The sequence below is a fragment of the Penicillium citrinum genome, assembly GCF_028827155.1.
Source record: "Penicillium citrinum strain IBT 23319 chromosome Unknown utg000007l:1.0-2040159.0:1.0-2041076.0, whole genome shotgun sequence".
Taxonomy (NCBI): Eukaryota; Fungi; Ascomycota; class Eurotiomycetes; order Eurotiales; family Aspergillaceae; genus Penicillium; species Penicillium citrinum.
The window spans coordinates 1-20474 of NW_026622692.1; the positions used below are offsets into that span (position 1 = coordinate 1).

The window sequence follows — 20474 nt, forward strand, 5'->3', positions numbered from 1 at the left end:
CTAAAACATAAAACATAAAACATAAAACATTATGTGCCTCGCCCACTTGAAAAGATTGGGAGAACCAAGGGTTTCTGATCATTGCATTTAATCAGTCAACCGAGACCAGCGAAAATCTTTCTGTGAGTTGGGGTTTGCCAAAATCAAGACACCAGTGTTTACATGGCAGCGCAACTTAGACTACGGTATTGGACATATACTGCTTACACAAAGTTAGGCTTATGAACTTGGTCTTAGCTGTTTGAGAGAAAAGTATAGATATGATCAAATATCATCTTGTATGTATTGATAGCTTCCAATTTTGGTTCAAATGAGCTGAGATACTTCACCTTACAGAGAAGGCTTTTGATGATCTTGAGCATACTGGGCCAAACTCTTGAAGTCTCTTCCAACAGCAGTTCGTCCAAGCCTCTTGATAGCTTTCATAGCGGGGCCAATAGTTGCTTCCCAGGAACAATTTTCCTGCTCCCATGCGATACTAGCATCCACAATTTTATCAAGATCGCCAGATGCGACCATATTGTCGATGGCTGTTATCTCGTCATTGTCGTAAAACGGGTCTATCAAAGGATCGTTGCGTGAGGCTAGCCAAATATTCCACTTCTCGTCGGTATCTAGACATTGAGCCATATGCGTCGCTTTTCTTCCAGTCCACTCTTTGTCCTTCCCGTACATCTCTATGCTGACCTGCTTCAAGAGCTCCGGCCAAACCTTCCGATTTGGCTTCCCATCCACACAGGTTTTGAGAACAAGCGGTATAAAGTGACTGTACTGACCACTACTAAGACCGTCCATTTCAACCGCATCCGATAAAATTAAAGCATTCTTGGCTTTCTTAAGAAAGATTTGAAATTCCTTATAAAATGCTTCTTTCACAGGGACATGGGAGAATTCACTTGATAAGATTCTACATCGAGATATACCCTCAGATCAATCCTGTATAATCACTCACCTTGTCTGCTGCAAATTGCAACATATCTGCGATTTCTTGAATTGTCATTCCAATTTCCAATTGCGCAAAGTGTTGTTGAATTCGTGATACGAGAGACTTTTCTGGTATATCTTCAAAGGTGGAGCGAACATAGAAATGGTATGCAATGATATACCGTGCCACTATTTTGGCGACATTGCGGTCTCTGATCTGTGGTGGTTTGGCCTTCTCGGCCAGAAGTCGCTCTCGGTGCGTCTTTACAACTGGTTCAATGCTGGCCAGTACCGCTTGATCGGCCTTGAGGAAGGTTTCATCAAGTTGTGCTTTGGTATATTTCAGAGTTTGGATCCATTTCAGATACTCCGTGGAATCCCAATTGTCATCGGGACACCAAATCTCTGCATCCTTTAGCCATCTATCGTAACTGGTATTCGTCATATTGAAAGAAAGATTTTTAGTGGAGGATTTCACAATACAGAGAATAGAGTCCTGGAAATGTAAGCGAGGGAGGCCGTGGTTTCGTCTTCCTTAAATGCGTTTTTTGGGTGGCCTTTGATCTGGACTATACACCAACCAATATTGGCGGTGTGATTTTGTCGGTGTGATGACAAAAAGCAAATATCTTCATTCCAAAAGTATTTCACTATGCAGCAGATAACATTAACTATATATGCGCGGGGCTTCAATTAGATACGTTGTCTCATTGAACTTCTACGAAAGTCTAAGCAAAATCAGGAAGTACCCACATTTTCTAGAGTCTAAATATAGTGCGATTCCATCATTAAACCCGATATTCCATAATTCGTATTAAACTAAATCAAATGCACTAAGTACATTACTGTTGCACATATACTTGATCGCATTGATATGTTGTACGACAGCAATACTTGGAAAAGTGCATAAAATATGCATCACGCCAAACTATATTTTTAATAGTTATATGTACATAGATATACAGAAACGACTGTGGGCCTGAATAGTCGACCATTAGGTCGATAAGTGGACCGTGGCAGACCATTACTTAACTGGCGGAATGTCACACACTTGCATTATTCGCTGTCCAAAAATACGCACTCGACAAGCTCGATTCAGTGTATCTTCATACCCTCAGAAAGACTGCAGAAATAAGAATATATGCCATAGCTTTCCCTCTGAGCCTTCCGAGCACAAAATTATGAATATTTATTACAGTTGAGGGAAATTAGAGACCAGGCCCAATGTTCCTGCTCAAAGTGGCAAGCGCGTCCTGCAAAATGGGCCTATGAGTATATATATTGGCCTTCAGTTCTACACCGAAAGCCTACCCCCAGAGCCCGGTCCCTTACATATAGGCCAATAGTAATGTAATACTTGACCCACCCCACATAGCCATGAATTACACTCAGCTACCCACTACTTGTAATTTCACCTGCAGCCGGCTTGTGTAACGTCGTACAAAGCGAGTTGACACCAAGTCGTTCAAAAAATTATTCTTTTTTTGAAAATCCCTACCAGAAAGACAAGGATTGACGGGAGCTATCATATTTTACATCCTTGCGTTCCATGTTAAAAAGTATTTGAATAGGTCCTGTGTATACAGGATCAAGATGCATTGTGCATTATATTATCCTGCAGCAAATGCAGGTAGCTAGATACTGTTGGGGGAGGGGGGGTTTGCATGACATCAAGTGCCAATACATGTCACATATTGATAATTAGGTTTCAATGATATCAATATAGATCGCTAGAAAAAGCAGGAATTCGATCAATAGCTCGCCACGTGAGATATGACAGTGGATAAGACAAAGTGCAGCCCAAATTTACTGATAGAAGTCGGTGTAGAAATTGTGACAACAAGAGTCCTTTATATCCGATCTTCTGTATCTCCAATACGCTCCCTAGATAGCAATTTATGCACGTCTGACGTCTTTCCAAAGAGGACAGAAATACCAAGTGAAATCTTTCTTTATCTATAGCCACTCGACTCAATATGTCACACGGGATATATACCTGCCTATATAATTCAGATATATATAAAGCCCCAGGTCCAGTCCCAACCTAATCATCAACTCGGTAGCTCAGCTTTGAACCACAATATTCTCCATAAGCTCCCCAATAACCAATAACATTACGAAGAATCACAATATGGCTGTCTTGCGATTAGCGGAGCTGCAGTTGAATGGTGCATCTGCCCTGGATATAGCTGATGCTAAAGCCGCCGTCACAACCGAGCAGATCCATGCACCTGGAAGAAAAATAAAGGTCATGAGCGAGGAATAATGGCAACGCCAGAATGAGAGAGCTGAAAAGATCTGGCAACAAGAGTGGAAGAAGAAGCTTCAGGAGAACCGCGTGAAGACGTTGAAAGCCCGCAAAGCATCCGAAAATCTTCTTGCACCTTACTACACCCAGATTGAACGACAAAATAAATGGCGGGAGGAATTGACCAAGAAATTGAAAGCCTACCACGAAAAGCCGAAAGGTAGTAATTTTTCTCGTGACGAGTGGAATAAGGCGTACGAGGATATGGGCTATTTCTTGACGACTACTCTTCTCGCTTACGAATACCAGTTTGATTCTGAGAAGGGGAGGCAGGGACCGGACCTGAGCCAGTTCCGCAAATTTTTAATTGAAGCCAATATCCCTCGAAGTCCTAGCTTGAAGAGCTATGTTGAGCACAGAGATGTGTCGATCGGGGACTCGCAAATCACTTATTTTGAAAATCTCATCAAGAAAAAGGTATTATTGAAAGCCCCTGTTCAATGAACATGAAGTTTTTACTGATATCTGTATTTTGTCGATTAAATAGTTGGGACTACCACTGTTTCTCGCTGCAGCAGTCTATGACCATCTACAAGCTGTTACTACGATTGTTCAGGATGGTTTGGAAGCACAGAAAATCTTACTCGAGTATATCTTGGATGATGATCTCATAAGAGAGGAACTTCTGGATATTGTTCTGGAGGATCGTAAATGATGTGCAGATATTTGCCCAGCCTCGCTAAGGTCAAATGGCTTTTTCAGTCGTGGGTAAAAGGAAAATGATATCTTCGTTAGATTTGTGGGTATGAGGAAGTAATAGTTATACTACATGCAAACTGGGTAACATTATATCCCCAAATTGAATATCAAAGTGCTTGACTTTGAAGCATAAAGAAAACACTGTGAAACTTCTCCTAGCATATCCAACATGGAATATACACATCGCCTCCTGGTTACTCTGTATGCGCGAGGTAGTGTGGGCCTATTGGCCTCCGTAGTGACTCCAGATTTCATCATGCTGGACATCTATTCCATTGACCGGAAAGCCAGCTGGTCGGGCCGGATACCACTGTTCCACATCTGGTGTGTAAGAACGATATTGGTCGAATGGAAAAATGCCGCTTCTAGACCAGGTAGATCGTATATTGCCACGCATAAATGCTTCTGCGCGGGCGTGATCATAAAGATATGTGAAGTTTGTGGCTTGACGATGTTATTCACCCCAGCCCGACATGCCTGCTCAACCTGTGCCCGGTATGCCGTCTTCAGAGGACTGAAGGCACCTACATCGCACGATGACCACGGCAAGCGATCGTAGAAACTTGACTGGAAGAGGATAGCCGTTGTCTGCCAACTGCAACACATATCCAACCAACGCTTGCTCTTCTTGCGGGGTGAGATATTGCTGACTGGCAGCTTTAGCAGCGAGGGAAGGCTTGTTATTGGCCCGTCGCCACAAGGTGGATGCGGGGATCCCCGTCGATCTTGACCGAGTTGCGTATGATGTGCGCGCAAGACGTTGATGGCCAGGAGACAACGTGGCCATTTCTAATCCCGTATTCTGAGAGGCATCTCCTACTTGAAACAGAACTAAGCAGAACATAAATCTGCAAAGGAGTATGAAGATCGCGGAATATGAATAGCCCTAGTGAATTCTACATCACTTTATATATGCTAGAATGGTTGTTTTTGAATTTTCTGAGTGGCTGTAGATGAGGCTCTTTGAAAACAAATCAACGGCCAGACCCAATGCTGCCATCACAATCCTGATGGTTCACTGTCGAATGGCATTGCATGTCCGCGCAAAGCTTGGCCACCGTGTCAATCAAGGTATCTAGAAAATACTAGCATCTGTCAAACCGCTAAATCTTGATGACTGTCAGTGTCGTTCCAGACTTCATTAATTGCTGCAGTTTAACTATTACAGTAGACATAAACTTTACTGGTCTATTGGTAGTGGTGAATTGGGAGTGGTGAACCGGTGAATCACAATCAATCACCAGTCTAAAGATCGTATCTTTGCCAGTTACGCAGCCAGAGGATTTGAATACTGCGATCTGAGAATAGTTCTTACATATTCTGTTATCATGAGATTACAGTGCCGACCGTTATTGCCTTCCATATCAGAAGACAATGAAACATTGTTTCAGTCCCTAATCACATGATATGCTAGTCCAAAATGAACTTGGGGTATATTACTGGTAATGTGTATACGGTGTAATAATACCTACAATTTGTATCCATCTGTAGGTATATATTATAAATGGATGGGCGTACAATACAATTTGTAATTTGATGATTGCTCATCCTATCAAAATATGTAAAACTATGTTCATCACATTGTAGTGCGAGAATGCTCACTCTTCAAAAGTATTTCATTAATCATTAGCTGTATTTCACTCAATGACAATGATTCGGAGCGCACGATATTGATGATACGATCGATATTGTTATCATTAGACTGCTGTATAGTCTCAATAAGGTCATCCAAAAATCCTCGGTAGAACTTCCGTTCTTCTTCGATCTTTTTGGAATAGGTCTTATATCGCTTATCGGAATTCTTCTCGAAAAAACAAAGAGAGTTATATTTCTTGCATTCTAAACACGGGTTTCTAAAAGCGCACTATTTTTCAATAATCAAATCAGAAGCAGCGAAAACGATCAATTTTATTTTTCGTACTTTCGTCTGTCAACGCCGACATTCTGTGCAAACAACTGATCGTCTCTTTATCAATACTTCGCTCAAAGTGTTGTTATCTGTTTCTTCAACTGCAGAAACTGTAGAATTTGGCGTACGAGGTCGAATAGGTCTGAAACGATATTCAGACATCTTGTCTGAAGGTGAATGCAAATTGAATAATGGCTAGAGGGAACAGGGAATTAAGTAAATGCAGGCTGAGACGAAGGTGGCAACAAAAGTGTGTCATCACATAGCACTCTTCATTGGCGGTGAACAAAAGGACACGAGAAAAGGCCCAGCAATGCAGAAAAAAGGGTGACGTAACAAAAACTTACTACTAACTGGTTTCGCTATTCAAGTTTCCTTTTAGACATGTAGGATGTAGCATTATATAATTGTACAATTTTCTACTTTGGTCTTTGTTACCAAATAAACATTTAACAACAGGTTAGATACGGGACTAACGGTATTTGGCCTAGTGTACATTGTGATTAGAGTCTGAAATAGTATATCTATGTTCGCAAAAATGGAAGGCAATAACGGGCGGCACTGTAGAATTATGACTCTTACAATCAATGCTGTAGCCTTTTGTCAAAATTATGAACAAAAACGCCTGGGTAAGTGAGCATAGTCAAACTGAGTGTTTTCACCGTTGAACACCAAAAGCATTGAATACTCCGGCTGAGCAGAAATAAACACCGTTGAGCATAAATGATTGCGCGATTATGTTGTTGGAAATGAACACACTTTTTGACCATAAACCACACTTGAACTACCGTGCAAGAGTGGGCAAATTCCACCTGGGTACTTGACTGGCTCAAGTTAAACAGTTGTTGCTGGTGAAACGCCGCGTCCTATCTTATGTGATCCTTGGTCACAGGTCTATGTTTATGGATAATATTAGCATTTGAAATTTGTATACTGTATTGAAATAACAATCAGATTGTCTATCAGTTATCTATTTGAAATATTGTACAAACAAGAAAATTTAAATACAATGAATAGATGCTAGTCCAGGCCAAAGACAATACAGATGCCAATACCACAGCATTACAGCCAAGCTTTTGCCTAATAGTGAAATTTTGCCAAAAACTAGCTTCGCCCCACATTTTGAGCGGTTTCCCGCTCATAAAACCCACTCATGAGCGGGTGCCCAGGTCTAGAAACAAGCTTTGATGCTCAAAGATCTGCTAAAGCAGCGGTCAAATAGCCCTCCAAGCCCATCAAAAACCATACTAGATCAGATCATCAAAGGCCACTGCATAGCGCTATACAACACTGCGCTACTAGCGCAAGAAAACGCGAATCTATATGCAGCGAATGAGAAGGTGGTGAAGAAGCGTACTCGGTCAACTAAGCAAATACCCTGCGAAGAATGTTTGACCGTCGAAGAGGGCCTACAGCTAATTGCGCAGCTAGATTTGCCAGCAGAAGCACCTGCGGTAGATTCCCATGCGCAAGGCGAATTGCCTATTCAGCCAGATCAGCCGGCTACTAGGGCTCTGCCAAGGTGCAGTGGGTGTAGGGAGATTGGCCACAGGATCAGTTCATGTAAAAATCGCTATATTTAGCTGAATTAATCCGTTTTGATTGAGATATCCTGATTCAAAATTTTCTAATGGGGGTGGGTGATCGGGTTGACCGTGTGATCCGGTTGGCCGTGGATTACGTTACCTGGTTGGCTATCTATATTTGAGAGCCCTGGGAAGACATTAAATACTAACGAGAAAGGCGATTCAAGCGAGATAAGCGAGGGAAAGACTCAATAGCTTGCCGGCAAGTTTGGGAAAACACCCAAGCAGGAGACAAGAAGAGTAATCCTATCTACCTGAGAATTTCTGGTTACTATTTAAACTAGCTTCTCCCGGCGCGAGAAACCCCAATACGTATATCTATCCCTCTATCACCAAAAGTTGTGAGATACTTCAACAAGGATCACTCCACTTCAGCATCAAACGTGCTCGGAAATGTCAGATTCAATGAATGCCATTGTTATCACAAAATTTGGCGGACCTGAAGTCCTAGAACATCGAATTGTTCCGAAGCCTACGGTATCTATAGGTGAAGTTCTCGTCGCTGTTAAAGCTTTTGGCCTGAACCATGCCGAAATGCACATGCGCAAGGGTGAATGGGACGAGTGGAACCCCGTCACTGGATTGGAGTGTGTCGGAATTGTGGAGGCTTGTCCCGGTGGAGAGTTCAGAGTTGGTGAAACAGTAGTGGGCGTTATGGGTGGGCTAGGAAGAAACCGGCCAGGGGGTTACGGGGAATTTGCGGCTGTGCCTGTTACCAACGTTATCGCTGTGCAAACAAGCTTGTCCTGGCACGAACTTGCCGCAATTCCGGAAACATATATCACTGTGTGGTCCTGCCTTTTCACTGTTCTTGATCTCCAGCAAGGCGAAAGTATATTAATTCGTGGTGCGACATCTACTCTGGGCCAAGCCGCCGTGAACTTGGCCGTGAGTGCAGGCGCACGAGTTACCGCAACTACCCGTCGCCAGGAACGATTTGAATTACTGCGACGAATGGGCGCCAAAGAAACCATCATCGAGCAGGCTGGGCTTGACCTTATTCATGCTGAAGCATTCGACAAGGTGCTCAATCTCATTGGTAATCGAGTACTGTTGGAATCGATCAATTTGACTAAGACTGGAGGCCGCATGCTTCAAGCGGGCTGGCTAGGAGGCTTGGACCCAATTAAAGACTTTAATCCAATGCTGCAGATGAAATCTGGGGTACATTTCAGTCTTTTCCATGGGAAAGTTCTGGGGAGCTCCGGCTTTCCTTTCTCGAAAGTTCCACTGCAGCGAATTGTCCAGCAGATTGAAAATGGGGAGTGGGAAGCCAAGCCAACGCATGTTTTTGAGTATCAAAAAATACGTCAGGCCCACGAAATTCTGGACTCTGGGGATGCAGGCGGGAAGATCGTTGTCAAAAGATCTTAATCTTAACTGATAGAAGAAGTGCTTACTTATGAGAGCTGAAAAGCAAAACGGATTCTTGCGTCTATTTAATGAGGACGGCAAACCCATTACCATGTCAAATTTCTAGTATTTGAAGATACCGTAACTATAACAGTATTGGGCGAAAATACCGTTCGGATTACGGTATAAATTTAGTATCTGAACAGTATGCTATCATTTTTTGTATTTGTATAAATACTAAAATATGATGTTATGGTGGGGTAGGGTGCTGCGGGTAGGGTGAACATAGTTAGCATGATCGACCATGGCGATATCGCGGAAAAGATCCCACAAGAAGAAAACCTGCATGGCATTCTCGTCGGTCGGGGTTTCCAGAGAGATACTGGACTACCAGGCCTATGTTAGGTAATATAGGCCTTTGCGAAAGATCTGCATGTCGAAATTGTTATGGCTGCGCAGATCCGCTGGGGTTTCACTGCCTTCCGCAATGCCTCAGATTATATCCAGCCCAAATCCATGAAGGCATCCATCTTCGTCTAGGAAATCCTTCGGACCTTCGAATGCGGAGTTTCGAAATTCTGTTCATAAATAGACCGTTGTTGTATGTGTACTATATAGACTCTCAGAAGTTCTCAAGATCTCGATATTCAAATCCTGTGTGCTTCATTGTGCTTTGATGTATATTTGGGAATCTAGTGTACTTCAAATTTCCTATAAAAGGTTCAAAAGGTTGCATATTCTCGTGAGACGATAAACCAAAGCCCAAAATCTGCATTTAGCCACAATTTTAAAAGATCCATTTTTTTCTTCAGTCGAACCCCGTTCGAACAAATTTTTAAGATTGAATTCTTTGATCCAGAGCATTCTGTGAAGTAAATAGAGGTAGTTACTATGGACATAGGGCTGTGACTTGTCCTCGCGGGGTTCCGGTTTATACTGATCTACAATTTAGCATTGCAAAAACAAAAACCAGAATACTTGCTTCATTGCTGATAAATAGTATCGAGGGAAAGACTTAGTCTATAGAAAATTGGCATAAAGCATGTAGAGTACCGGGTTCACACAAGTGACGATACGGCTAGTTCCTCATTGTCAAATCTCAAGACCATCATAGTATAACGTTCAAGCTATCGCTGCTCAAGTCCAAGAAATCCAGATTTACCGAATGCTTTGGTTTGCTCATAGACTCAGACTCATAATATTCCACAATAGATAGTATCCGATCGCCAAATCGAGTATTGGTTTCGTATTTGTGGCGCGGCAGGTCGTGGTTCGAATTTGTGCTTGGTATGGGACTTCTAACCGCCTCTGTATATTCCTGCTCGGATGATAATGAGTTCGATGCCGCCTTTAACCTTTTACGCGCAGACAATCTTTCATCAACAGATAGCGAATCATATGTATTCTGGTCATCTCTTTGTTCAGGTGAAATCCCGGGATCACCTCGATGTAGTCTAATTGTCCAGGGAAGTTGTCCAATACCGTTGCTCGAGACCAGTTGCCGGACTGACAAGGGAAGCGAATCGCCGCATGGCAGACACCCAAAAGCAAGACTATAGTCAACGCATGTTGAGATCAAAAGGTAAGCACGTGGGACGCGAATGAATGCCTCAACCCAGCTTCTTGCTGGAGCTCGGTGACTATATTGCTGCAATACTTGTTCTTCAGCTGATCTTTGACCTTGGGCCTTGTATGAATTCGATGGCGAGTGGCAGACGATAATTATATTCTGCGTTACCAGATACGCAAGCTGTAGTATCTGATTTGTACCTGCTGCAACAACATCGGTGACGTCATAAAGTGATTCTGAATGTCGAATTATGTTACTTATTGAATCAAGTGTCTTTTTGCTTTTCTGGATATTGAGGGAAGATGTCGAAATCTTGAGGTTGATTGCCGCTAGAACAAGGGGCATAGCTGCATAGGCTAACCTGTTGTTGCAATTCCGTTTTTAGCGAAGTTCGAACATACTCGTTCTGTTATACGTACACACTGAGGGGGAGGTACTCCACGTTTCCATTAAGGCTGAAATACTCCATAGTGGCTGCCAATCCCGCTATTCCAGCTTCCAAATCTCTTGCTATCCGCCTCACGGGGGATTCATAGCTCTGGAAAGAAAGATTGGCGTTGGTGTGCTCCTCAACCAAAAGAGCAGAATACTGTGCAAGGTCGACTCTTGCGGCGCTATACCGGGGAATTGATCTTAGTTAGTAAATTCATCACTGAACGACAGCCAAGAGCCATCAACCAACATAGGAATGCCGACGTACTAATAGTACATGAAAGTAAGACTTCTCAGCCTGCTCACTGGGGCATTTATATCTGGCTGCGAGATCACTGACGGTGCAGGTAGAGCCCGACTTTCCCATATCAAAAGAGACTTTGTAATATTTTCGACCCTGCTATTATGCCTGCGAAGCTCATCTAGGTCATGATGCCGTCTGGCGGTTAGTCCCGGAGTAAATATCAAACAGACAAGCTCTGTAAGGAGCACAGCAAGGCTACATTGCTCTTGAAGGGCAATGAGCAATTGTTTTTTGGTTTCATATTCCTTAACTGTTGTGCCTTGCATTTCATTTGTGAAATCGGCTTCATTGAGTTCCTCAAAGCGATCATCGAGATTGCGCGCGGTTATCTGGGGACGGCGACGTAGCCCAACACAAATGCTTCTGTCACGAAGGAGAATACACCACCAGATACGCTTTCTTATGAATTTGGGAACACCTTTTATAGAATCAGATACGTGAGAATCAATCACCATCGCATTCTCAATTGCGCGAGTCAGCCATAGACTCCCTGCCTGGGGTGCTTCAGCTGAGGTATGGTGCGTGAGGAGAATAGCACCCTGGGCTTTGGCTGATATTTTGATTTCGGCATTCAAATCAAAGAGTAGCTGTTCGAAACGTTAGCCGAGTGGGCTTACAGCAAGTTTATATGGCTTGGATCAAATCTTGCCCTGGCTTTTTGATAAAGATCTTTCCGTGCCTCCCGCTTACTTTCATACCCACATTGGCTCAAGACATCTAAAGAAACATACTTAAACTCTATTGATTAGCAATAGAATTGAGGTTAATTTAATATTCAGGGCCAATGACTCACAGGGCAGCTTGCAAAGAGCAATGCTTGAAATAAGAAGAGGGAGAGTTTCTCGTCGCTTTGCCTATTCCAGATACGCCAAAATTCATATTCATCAATCACGGGAACAAAAGGATGAACGTGTTGAAAGTAAAGCTCAACAAAGGACAGGGCCAACTTTCTGCTTGGTAGCGTCAATGAGCCTTTCAAGGTTAAGAACTCTGTATCCTGACTAGACAAGAGCAAGGTCTCATTTTCCAGAAACACATATTCGTCGGAATGGAAACTAGTTGGCATCGGTTCATTCGTTTGTGGTGTGCAAATATTGGTGTGGATGAGTGTGTTATTGGGCCCACCGGCTTCGGGATTGTCTCTCGAGCTCTCTATACACTCGGATTCGTGGTTGCCGGGCAGACTTCTGGTGTTTGTTGTGAAACCCGATCTAGGATTTCTCAAGTTAGTTGTAATAATGCAACAATGGATTCTGGTTATTACTTTGGAAACTTTGCGCGAAGAATACAAATTGTTCTACCATCTTGTTTGCAGCGCGTGCAAGGACACCCCGATATCAAAGCGTCACATCGAACTTTGCGACGATGGCACCAGGAGCAGGCCGCAGGTGCTCGCCTTGTCCGTCTTAGCATGATTCTGGCTTTTGATGCCTGCTATGAACGAGCCACGATGGTATTCCTGGGATGGTTCATTCAGCTTCACGGTGTTGTAAACTACGCAGGATTGTAGTCGGAAAGGCTTCCGGCTGAAGGTCAAGCGAAGATTGACGAGGCATTGTCGGTTGGCCCGACCTAATACATAGAGAATCACATGTCAACTGAGCCAACATGAGTGCATAAATCCCCAACATTTGTGAGCCTTCCCTGCATAACCCTATGTGGAAATAAAGTGCTACGTCGGCCGGGCGAATCGTGTCTAGCTAGATCCAAAATTCTCGAGGCCGAAAATGAAAGTCACTTTAACGGTAGGTCTATTTTGGGTCTTTAATATGTTGATTTTGCATTGTTAAAGAAGAATGCTTAGTTATTTATAGTACTATCAACTTTATTAACCTGCTATGGCAAGCTATAGCGAAATGCATACCCAATGTCGTTTGGTTTTGTCATTTGTAAAATTTCGCTTCTTGACAAGTGAGTATGTATCTAAGAGTATTTATAGCCTTTTCAAAAACCGTATAGCTTGGCCGTCGCGAGATTTTAGACTCGATTGGTCAATTGGATTTTTTTAACAAATGAAAGAAAGAAAAAGAAAAACCATTCAGCACTTCGGTTCCCCGCAGTTTCACAAGAATGTGGAGAAGTTTCTCCACATTATCCTTGGAACTGGAACTTGAATGCCGCGGAACTCGGCATTATTTTGATTTGCCCAGGAGGCGTCTTACTTTTTGCTCATTGGGCCTAGATAGCAATGTATATTTGCGGGGAGAGACTGCCCTTTGTGCGGCGATTGAACCTTGATCTAACCACTTCTATACAATTTCTTATACGTCTTGAGCAATGAAACTTGAGTAAAAGTTGCTGAGACTAGACAATATTCCTTAGTCGCAAGTAGTAGTTAAATAATTCGGACAACTATTTCAAATTGATCTTTTAGTTGTTGAGATCATCCACAGTCCTTGATATTGAATTGATCGTTCATTCAATGTAGTCTCATGATTTCCTATCTTCTAGTCTCCGCCGCATGTCTTTCATGTAGTATTTCATTGGATAGGTTCGTATAGCTTTCGGGAGGGCCGGGTAGGTGGTCTTTGTCAGTGCCATTGTCAATCGATATGTACCTCGTCGAATCTTGCCGGTCTTGAGTCCATATGCTTCACGAACTCTGGGCGGCAGCATTTGAGCAGTTGTAAGGCGAACAAATGGTAGCACAAAGCGGATTGGAAGCGGGGCGTTTGTATTCCACAAAAGATCATGAGCAACATTTTTGGCATTGTCGGTGATCTCCATGGTGCGTATCTGTCTATCCCAGTATTCCCAGAATGCTTGCTGGTTTTCAGGCCACATTTCAGGCGACACTCGAAGCGAAAGGGCCAAGATGGAGTATTCTTGATATATTGCTTGTGCAGTATTGTTGTTAAATCTCCCAAAAATCCCTTGGTAGATTTCGATCCCAACGGCGTAAAGAGTCGCCGCTACCCAAAGCTGCAGTTGAGGATCATCTGCAGAGTAGTCCGGGCCTTTTACAGATGCATGGGCGCGGTGAACCATCCCGATCACAGCTTTCTTCTCATCCCGAGTCCCGAATGTAACACAGTAGACGTAAGTCATTGTTGTGCGAAGGCGATCTAGAGGACGATATCCAAAATTGCTATGCTCGTTGACTCCTTTACCAACACCAGGCTCAGCAACCTGCAACAGAATTGCCGCGGCACCACCTGCTAGCAGGATTGCCTCTTGGATCACCTGGCGGATCTTTTCTGGCTTTTCCAATGAGTCCAGTAGCCTTGGGTCTGCTTCCATCTTTTCATTCTCGGTGTGTCCCATTTTCTCTGGGTCTGTCATTTTCTGACTTGAAATCCTTGGCCTTTGCCACATTCAAAGCTTCAAGCTTCTTCTTAGCTCTGGTTTCGATCTTATGTAAAGGATTGCTTCACCTCGCCGTGGGTTTGAACAGGAATCACTACCGATCAGATATCTTCGCGTATTAAAAGCAATCACTAGATTGGAACGGCGGGACATGCCATGAGCTCGTTCAAACTTTTACCTGAAACTCCTTGCGGTGATAACATAAGTGAATGCCTCGAGATGTCTGACTTTAAATTTCAAAGACTGGGGACTACAAGTGAATCATAGTGCCGCGGACCGGCGGAATGATGATATTCAGATCGTGATCTTCGGTCAGACCGACGCCATTCAGCTCTGATCATCATCATGATGTTGAAAATAAGCTTACCGCGGGCCGTCAAGCCGCGGAGAGTTTGAATCACACGACAGCTTCTTGCTTTCTCAAGTATGAACGAGGAGTGGGGTAGGGATCAATGAGCAGGAGCCTTCAAAGATAGTGGGCTCAGGGGATTGTTTCAACAGATCTACATTTTTCATACCATCTTGCAATGCGAGCTTGCTGTAGATAACGAGGGGTACATCAATCATTCAGCAAACCAGAACTTAGACCTTTTCTCTTAAATAGTCATAGAATTGTCACTTGGGCAAATTTGAGGAAGACCTGATCATTCCAGTGTATCACTATCATCGCTTTGGTGCAATCAGAAATATACTGTTGCTTCATTATGGTGAATGAAAAAAACGAATTTGTCATCGGCTTTAATCGAAACATCTCAACTTTGACTTCTAAACATGATGGGGACGTCTCTGGGGGTAATCAGTGGGGCGAGATTGTACATGAGGAAGATATAGGATCCTCGGAAAAGACTACTTGGAGAGAGAACAAAACCCGCGTCTTCAAAAAACATTGGAAACGCTTCTGGTGCTGCTATCTCGTTGCCATTGTAATCTTTCTTGCAATATTCCTTCCAATTTTGTGAGTCAACAGGCCTAGACACAGCAGTGTTTTCCAACCCTATAGATTTCAGTAGAGCATGTGTGCTAATCATCCACATGAATAGCTTCTTAATCGCGATACCTGCGATAGGACAGCGGATTGTCGACAATACAGATCTTCCTATATATGGGGCGGAAATTCTCGATCCAAAACCCAACAGAATTAGCTTCACCCTCCACACCTCCTTGAAGGTTCCAGCAGGACTTCGAATACATACAGATCCACTGGACCTAAATCTTTTCAATGCAGATACCGCGCCAACAGAGCCATATATTTCAGTATCACTGCCAGCATATAACTTGAAAGGAAAAACGGACATGACTGTATCTCAAAATGATACCAAAATCTTGAATCAACCCGAGTTTATAGACACGCTAACAAACGCTGTCTATAACGACAAGTTCACACTTTCTGCCAAAGGGTCTACTGTGGGTCATCTGGGAAATCTGAAAGCACGATTGACACTCAATAAGAACGTTGAGCTCCAGGGTATGCTTTGCATTGTATCACTTGTGTAATTGCTTCTAACAAGAGTCTAGGTCTGGATAAGCTTCGCGGGTTTTCAATTGAGTCGGCTAGGCTTTTGATGTCTAAGGATGACAACGGAGACAACATTTTGGGTACGGCAATTTTGCCGAATCATTCTGTTTTTACATTTGCGCTTGTATGCTATGCAAAGCCGACTGAATTGCAGGATCCGCAGGCTGAACTTTTTTTAGGGGAATGTGACACTAAACCTGAAAAGCTCAGACCTCGTAGTAGGCCAGGCGACGATTCAGGACGTTCTGCTCCGACCAGGTGACAACAAAGTATCGCTCAGAGGAATTCTTAACATGGGCTTAATCCTCGAGAATCTCGAAGATATCATGGAGTATCAGGAGGAGGCATTGAGAAACGGCGAGATAGAACTCTCAGCTTCTGGGAACTCTACCACCTATAATGGTGTTCATATTGAATACTATGAGAAGTTTTTGAATAATCTTACCCTTACGACCAGAGTCTCCATTCTTGCAGTTCTGGGTGATACACTTCAAGGATTACTTGATGATAGTAATTCCTCAATTGGGGATACGCTGAGGAATTTGACAGGTAAACTTGGTAACACGACTCTCTCTAAATAATACCAGTCTTTCTGTTAAGCCTGGATCTCTTCGAGTCCTTCTTTTTAGCCGATCAGGATTAAATAGGAATTGAAATTTACTAGCATTCTAATGACCCGATCAATAGACCCGCTCGTAAACTCTTATTCCCCAAGCCAAACTTTACAAAGAAATTTATCTAAACTTTTCAACATCAGATTTGCATTGCCAGTGTTTCTATTGATCAAATATTCCCAGTGCAAGAAGCCGCAACGTCTACAGCCGGGGTTTGATAGCTCCAGATTCCACCTCCTTCTTTGCGTCCTCCCTCAAGACTCGCTTGAGAATCTTTCCGCTGGGATTTCTCGCAATTGAGCCAACAAATTTGACGCCACCCGTCAATTCCTTGTACCGCGCGAGCCGATCCAGTACATACTTCCTTAATTCCTCTTCAGTAACCTTTTCCCCGTCTGTCGTTTGCCTTCGGACCACATATGCACGCGGAAATTCGGTTGTAGCACCTGGAATGGTTATTCCTATCACAGCTGCATCGATTACCTGCGGGTGAGAGAGTAGAACGGCTTCAAGCTCTGGGGGGGGGCAACTTGAAATCCCCGTACTTTAATGAGTTCTTTTCTACGGTCAACGATGTACCATTTGCGAGTCTCTCGGTCGCAGTAGGCAATGTCTCCCGTTTTGAACCATCCCTCATTATCAAATGACTGGGCATTGGCTTCTTGATTCTTGTAGTATCCAGGGGTTACCGTCGGGCCTCGAACACATAGTTCTCCTCGCACGTTATAGGCAGAAATATTTTGTCCAGATTCATCGATCAGTCTTTGGAAAGAATAACATATATCAGCTTCGTATTCAGGAATTCAATTTCGTGGAGAAAGAAGACTTCGGCAGTTCTTACTTTGCTTCCAAATTTGGTATCAATCGCCCGACGGATCCAGTGTCATCATGTTCTGGAAAAGGAAACATGGTTGCTATGCACGAGGTCTCTGTCATACCCCATACCTGAGTAAACGGACTATCATCGCCCATCAGTGAACGGAATCTTGCTTGAACATCTTTATCCAGAGGCGCAGCGCCACAGGCAGCTAGTCGGACCTTGCGGAGAAATGGTCGCTTTTGTGATAGAGGAGACATCAAAATCGCAATGACAATTGGGGGGGGACCATCGCGAGGTCGGTCACATCAAACCTTTCAACAGTTGAGAGATACCCTTCAAGGTCAAACCGTCGCATCATGTATGCCACATTGCCCGCCTTCAGTGTCGATATATGTGTAACAGGGGCAGCAGAGGCATGGAAAACAGGCACGGCAATGATGCGAGAGATCTGCAGACCCGTGTCAGACAAGGTATAATTCTCCTGGTGGTCAAGCGCAATGGTAGTAAACAGCTGTAGGCATCAGGAAATGTAAGCACTCACAGGGTATGGACGCGAATTTACACCCAGGACGAGCTCATGCTGAGCTATGAGGTTGTGATGTGTGATTGTGACTGCCTTTGGGAGGCCAGTTGTTCCGCTGCTGAAAAGTCTCGCGGCTGTTGTTGATTTAGCCGTTTGCAGATCATCGAAACGAACCCAATCCTCTTCTCCAAAGCTCAAGAGCTCTTTCCAAGACTGTCTCTTGGTAGGGATTGGTTGACCTAGGTTATCGAAGATCCAAACATGATGGTCTGGAATTCCCACTTCCGCCGCTGCGAAAGTGAGGGGATCAAGTATCTCTGGCTCAGTGATAAGAAACTTGCTTTCCGATGACTTGATATGATGAGCAAGCTCATGAGAGGTGTAGGCTGGATTCGAGCCCGTAAATATCCCACCAGCGCCAATGATGGCAAGTACAAGGATACTATAATTGATCTGGCAGAATTTCAAAAAACTTTCAGCACGCCTCGTACATCAAAACCCTATACAAGTCTTTAACTTACGTCATTGAATGAATGAATAAGAACGCAATCGCCTTTGCGTAAGCCAGAAGCTCTAAGTCCAGCAATCAGACGACGAATCAATTTCCGAGCTTCATTACAGGAAATTGTACGCGATGGATTATGAGTATCGATGTAAATCTAGATAGACAGATCAATAATTGCAATGAAGAAGTTTTCACGCCATTGTAAGGCATTCTGCGCTTACTGGTTTGTCCTGGTCGTATGGAGGATCATCAAAAATGTAAGACAAAAGGTCTTTTGTGGGTAGCAACACCCGTTCGGCCGGCTCGAAAATCATTGTGATAACTCAGACAGGAAACACACGAACAGAACAGCAAGGATAGGCAAAGGATACGAGTAGATAATGGTCCGATAATATTCTTCAATCTGCTAGTCAAATTTCACGAGGAAGGTGAAAATATGCCTGGACGTTGGCTGAAAATGGTTGAGACGGTCCGCGGCTTGCAAAAAGCCCCTCTTGCTGAGCTCGGAACTCGGTTGGAGGTGAACAAGCACTTATGGTTATGATTAGCAGTTGGGATTGGTCCGAGCTTCGACTTATGCACATTTAATATAAGGCAATATGTCCTGATTGAACCCTCTGGAAGCTAATTTATGCAGAGATTATACTTCACTGCAGACTTAGTGACCCATGTGCCAGGGGGCTGTATTAATTCATAGAATTATACATCCCTGGCTCCCCTCAAAGCGGAGTTGCGGGGGAGAGGCTGATCATCATAGCGCGAAGGGTATCAAGTGATATTGATTTAATCACGTTTCTGAGCCTTTGCGGCCATTTACCAATTACTTCCCGGATGGACAGCTTGTTTTCTATTTTTTTTTTTTTAAAAAAAAAAAAGTGTTCGCAGTTGTCTTCGAGATGTATGGCACAAATGGGGAAACTATCCTGTGCCACCAGGCGGGCTTCTAGTGATCATAAGCTGGTTAATTTACCGGATCTTCACTGGTTTCTGAATATGTATCGAGTGGAATTTGGATAAATTTTGTCAGCTAAGATCAAAGAAAGCGGCTGGTCCCATGTGATAAACGAATTAACAAGCGCACAGACTACTGTACAGCAGCCCCCTTGACTCAAGTTTTCGCGAATCTCGTCGCAGGAATGTCATGGTCACATGCCGAAGCCGGTGGGTCAATTATTGAAAGCAAGTGATCTCCCTTACAATTTAGCGCTTGAATTCTCGACAAGAGCAACGTGGACTTGAAGACAGAATTGGTGTACTAGCCTAATGGTACACGGATGTCCACTGTAAGACAACTTTCCATCAGTCATTGCTATACCAGGAGTTCTAGCGTGCTCATATTATTCTTTCAGACGCTTATTCATAGCTCTAGTTGCTCGTAGAGTGCTTCAAATTGTATATTTCTATCCACATGCTTTCAAGCTGAGCCGCATTCATTTCAAACTATCCAACTTGAGAAATAGCTTGCAAGAATCTTTGCACAAATAAGAAAAATCTTGATAGGTAAGGGAAAATGAAATAAACAGGGTTGATCAGCATGTCAGCAATTTTCTGATCGTACAGACTAGTATTATCCCCCCTTGGCTTTCTTCATCACCAGTGAATTATTCCATGTCATTTTACTTTCTGCAGCAAGAGCCGAAACACATATCGGCAGCTATAATACCCATTAGATTTGAAGTACTTAATAGTAAAATTCTCAAAAATGACCACGTACCGTTGAAGTTAGGCGGGATTTTGCTTCCTTTTTTCGGCTTCGAATCTATATTTTGATCAAGCCTGTTACAAGTGCCCGTCAGCCACAATGTATATAGTGCCTTTTGAATATAAATGATACTTACCTCTGAATAAGAGTAATTTCAGACTGAGAATCATCGGCAGTAGACTTCTCCTCACTCTTACCGGAGAACAAACTTTTGATCCATGATTCTTTAGAAGAGTGTTTGGGCGCAGTCTCGGTTTTCATGATGCCTTGAGGATATTCTGCGGCCAATGATTGCTTGAGTCGCCATATAAATGAGTGAATTTTATAGACTTGGCCGAGTTCAAATTCATATACGACGGAAATGATGGCAGCTAAATATCGAGCGAAACTCAAGCTGCGAAAA

General features: G+C 43.4%; 10 protein-coding genes across 10 annotated transcripts; 4 read left to right on the plus strand and 6 right to left on the minus strand.

The window, feature by feature from the left end:
• Positions 1 to 330: 330 nt before the first annotated feature.
• Positions 331 to 795, minus strand: N7469_007661 (uncharacterized protein; the record flags this gene model as incomplete). The annotated part of the gene is made up of 1 exon (XM_056646579.1): positions 331 to 795. The coding sequence occupies one exon, from the start codon at positions 793 to 795 to the stop codon at positions 331 to 333; it is 465 nt and encodes a 154-aa protein (XP_056498130.1).
• Positions 796 to 925: 130 nt separating this feature from the next.
• N7469_007662 (uncharacterized protein) lies at positions 926 to 1369 on the minus strand (the record flags this gene model as incomplete). The annotated part of the gene is made up of 1 exon (XM_056646580.1): positions 926 to 1369. The coding sequence occupies one exon, from the start codon at positions 1367 to 1369 to the stop codon at positions 926 to 928; it is 444 nt and encodes a 147-aa protein (XP_056498131.1).
• A 1686-nt stretch (positions 1370 to 3055) lies between these two features.
• N7469_007663 (uncharacterized protein) lies at positions 3056 to 3887 on the plus strand (the record flags this gene model as incomplete). Its single annotated transcript, XM_056646581.1, has 3 exons — positions 3056 to 3130; positions 3203 to 3649; positions 3789 to 3887. The coding sequence occupies 3 exons, from the start codon at positions 3056 to 3058 to the stop codon at positions 3885 to 3887; spliced, it is 621 nt and encodes a 206-aa protein (XP_056498132.1).
• Positions 3888 to 4412: 525 nt separating this feature from the next.
• N7469_007664 (uncharacterized protein) lies at positions 4413 to 4718 on the minus strand (the record flags this gene model as incomplete). The annotated part of the gene is made up of 1 exon (XM_056646582.1): positions 4413 to 4718. One exon carries the CDS (start codon positions 4716 to 4718, stop codon positions 4413 to 4415), a length of 306 nt encoding a protein of 101 aa, XP_056498133.1.
• Positions 4719 to 7819: 3101 nt separating this feature from the next.
• Positions 7820 to 8800, plus strand: N7469_007665 (uncharacterized protein; the record flags this gene model as incomplete). Its single annotated transcript, XM_056646583.1, has 1 exon — positions 7820 to 8800. The coding sequence occupies one exon, from the start codon at positions 7820 to 7822 to the stop codon at positions 8798 to 8800; it is 981 nt and encodes a 326-aa protein (XP_056498134.1).
• Positions 8801 to 9083: 283 nt separating this feature from the next.
• On the plus strand, positions 9084 to 9319 carry N7469_007666 (NADH-dependent flavin oxidoreductase; the record flags this gene model as incomplete). The annotated part of the gene is given in 2 exon segments (XM_056646584.1): positions 9084 to 9179; positions 9194 to 9319. 2 exon segments carry the CDS (start codon positions 9084 to 9086, stop codon positions 9317 to 9319), a joined length of 222 nt encoding a protein of 73 aa, XP_056498135.1.
• A 568-nt stretch (positions 9320 to 9887) lies between these two features.
• N7469_007667 (Zn(II)2Cys6 transcription factor) lies at positions 9888 to 12498 on the minus strand (the record flags this gene model as incomplete). Its single annotated transcript, XM_056646585.1, has 5 exons — positions 9888 to 10710; positions 10769 to 10963; positions 11050 to 11672; positions 11879 to 12296; positions 12350 to 12498. 5 exons carry the CDS (start codon positions 12496 to 12498, stop codon positions 9888 to 9890), a joined length of 2208 nt encoding a protein of 735 aa, XP_056498136.1.
• Positions 12499 to 13515: 1017 nt separating this feature from the next.
• Positions 13516 to 14367, minus strand: N7469_007668 (oxygenase MpaB family protein; the record flags this gene model as incomplete). Its single annotated transcript, XM_056646586.1, has 1 exon — positions 13516 to 14367. The coding sequence occupies one exon, from the start codon at positions 14365 to 14367 to the stop codon at positions 13516 to 13518; it is 852 nt and encodes a 283-aa protein (XP_056498137.1).
• A 728-nt stretch (positions 14368 to 15095) lies between these two features.
• Positions 15096 to 16488, plus strand: N7469_007669 (DUF3712 domain-containing protein; the record flags this gene model as incomplete). Its single annotated transcript, XM_056646587.1, has 4 exons — positions 15096 to 15346; positions 15432 to 15856; positions 15907 to 16031; positions 16087 to 16488. 4 exons carry the CDS (start codon positions 15096 to 15098, stop codon positions 16486 to 16488), a joined length of 1203 nt encoding a protein of 400 aa, XP_056498138.1.
• Positions 16489 to 16722: 234 nt separating this feature from the next.
• N7469_007670 (acyl--CoA ligase) lies at positions 16723 to 18683 on the minus strand (the record flags this gene model as incomplete). The annotated part of the gene is made up of 7 exons (XM_056646588.1): positions 16723 to 17004; positions 17067 to 17283; positions 17363 to 17577; positions 17628 to 17852; positions 17904 to 18317; positions 18386 to 18523; positions 18591 to 18683. The coding sequence occupies 7 exons, from the start codon at positions 18681 to 18683 to the stop codon at positions 16723 to 16725; spliced, it is 1584 nt and encodes a 527-aa protein (XP_056498139.1).
• Positions 18684 to 20474: the final 1791 nt, after the last annotated feature.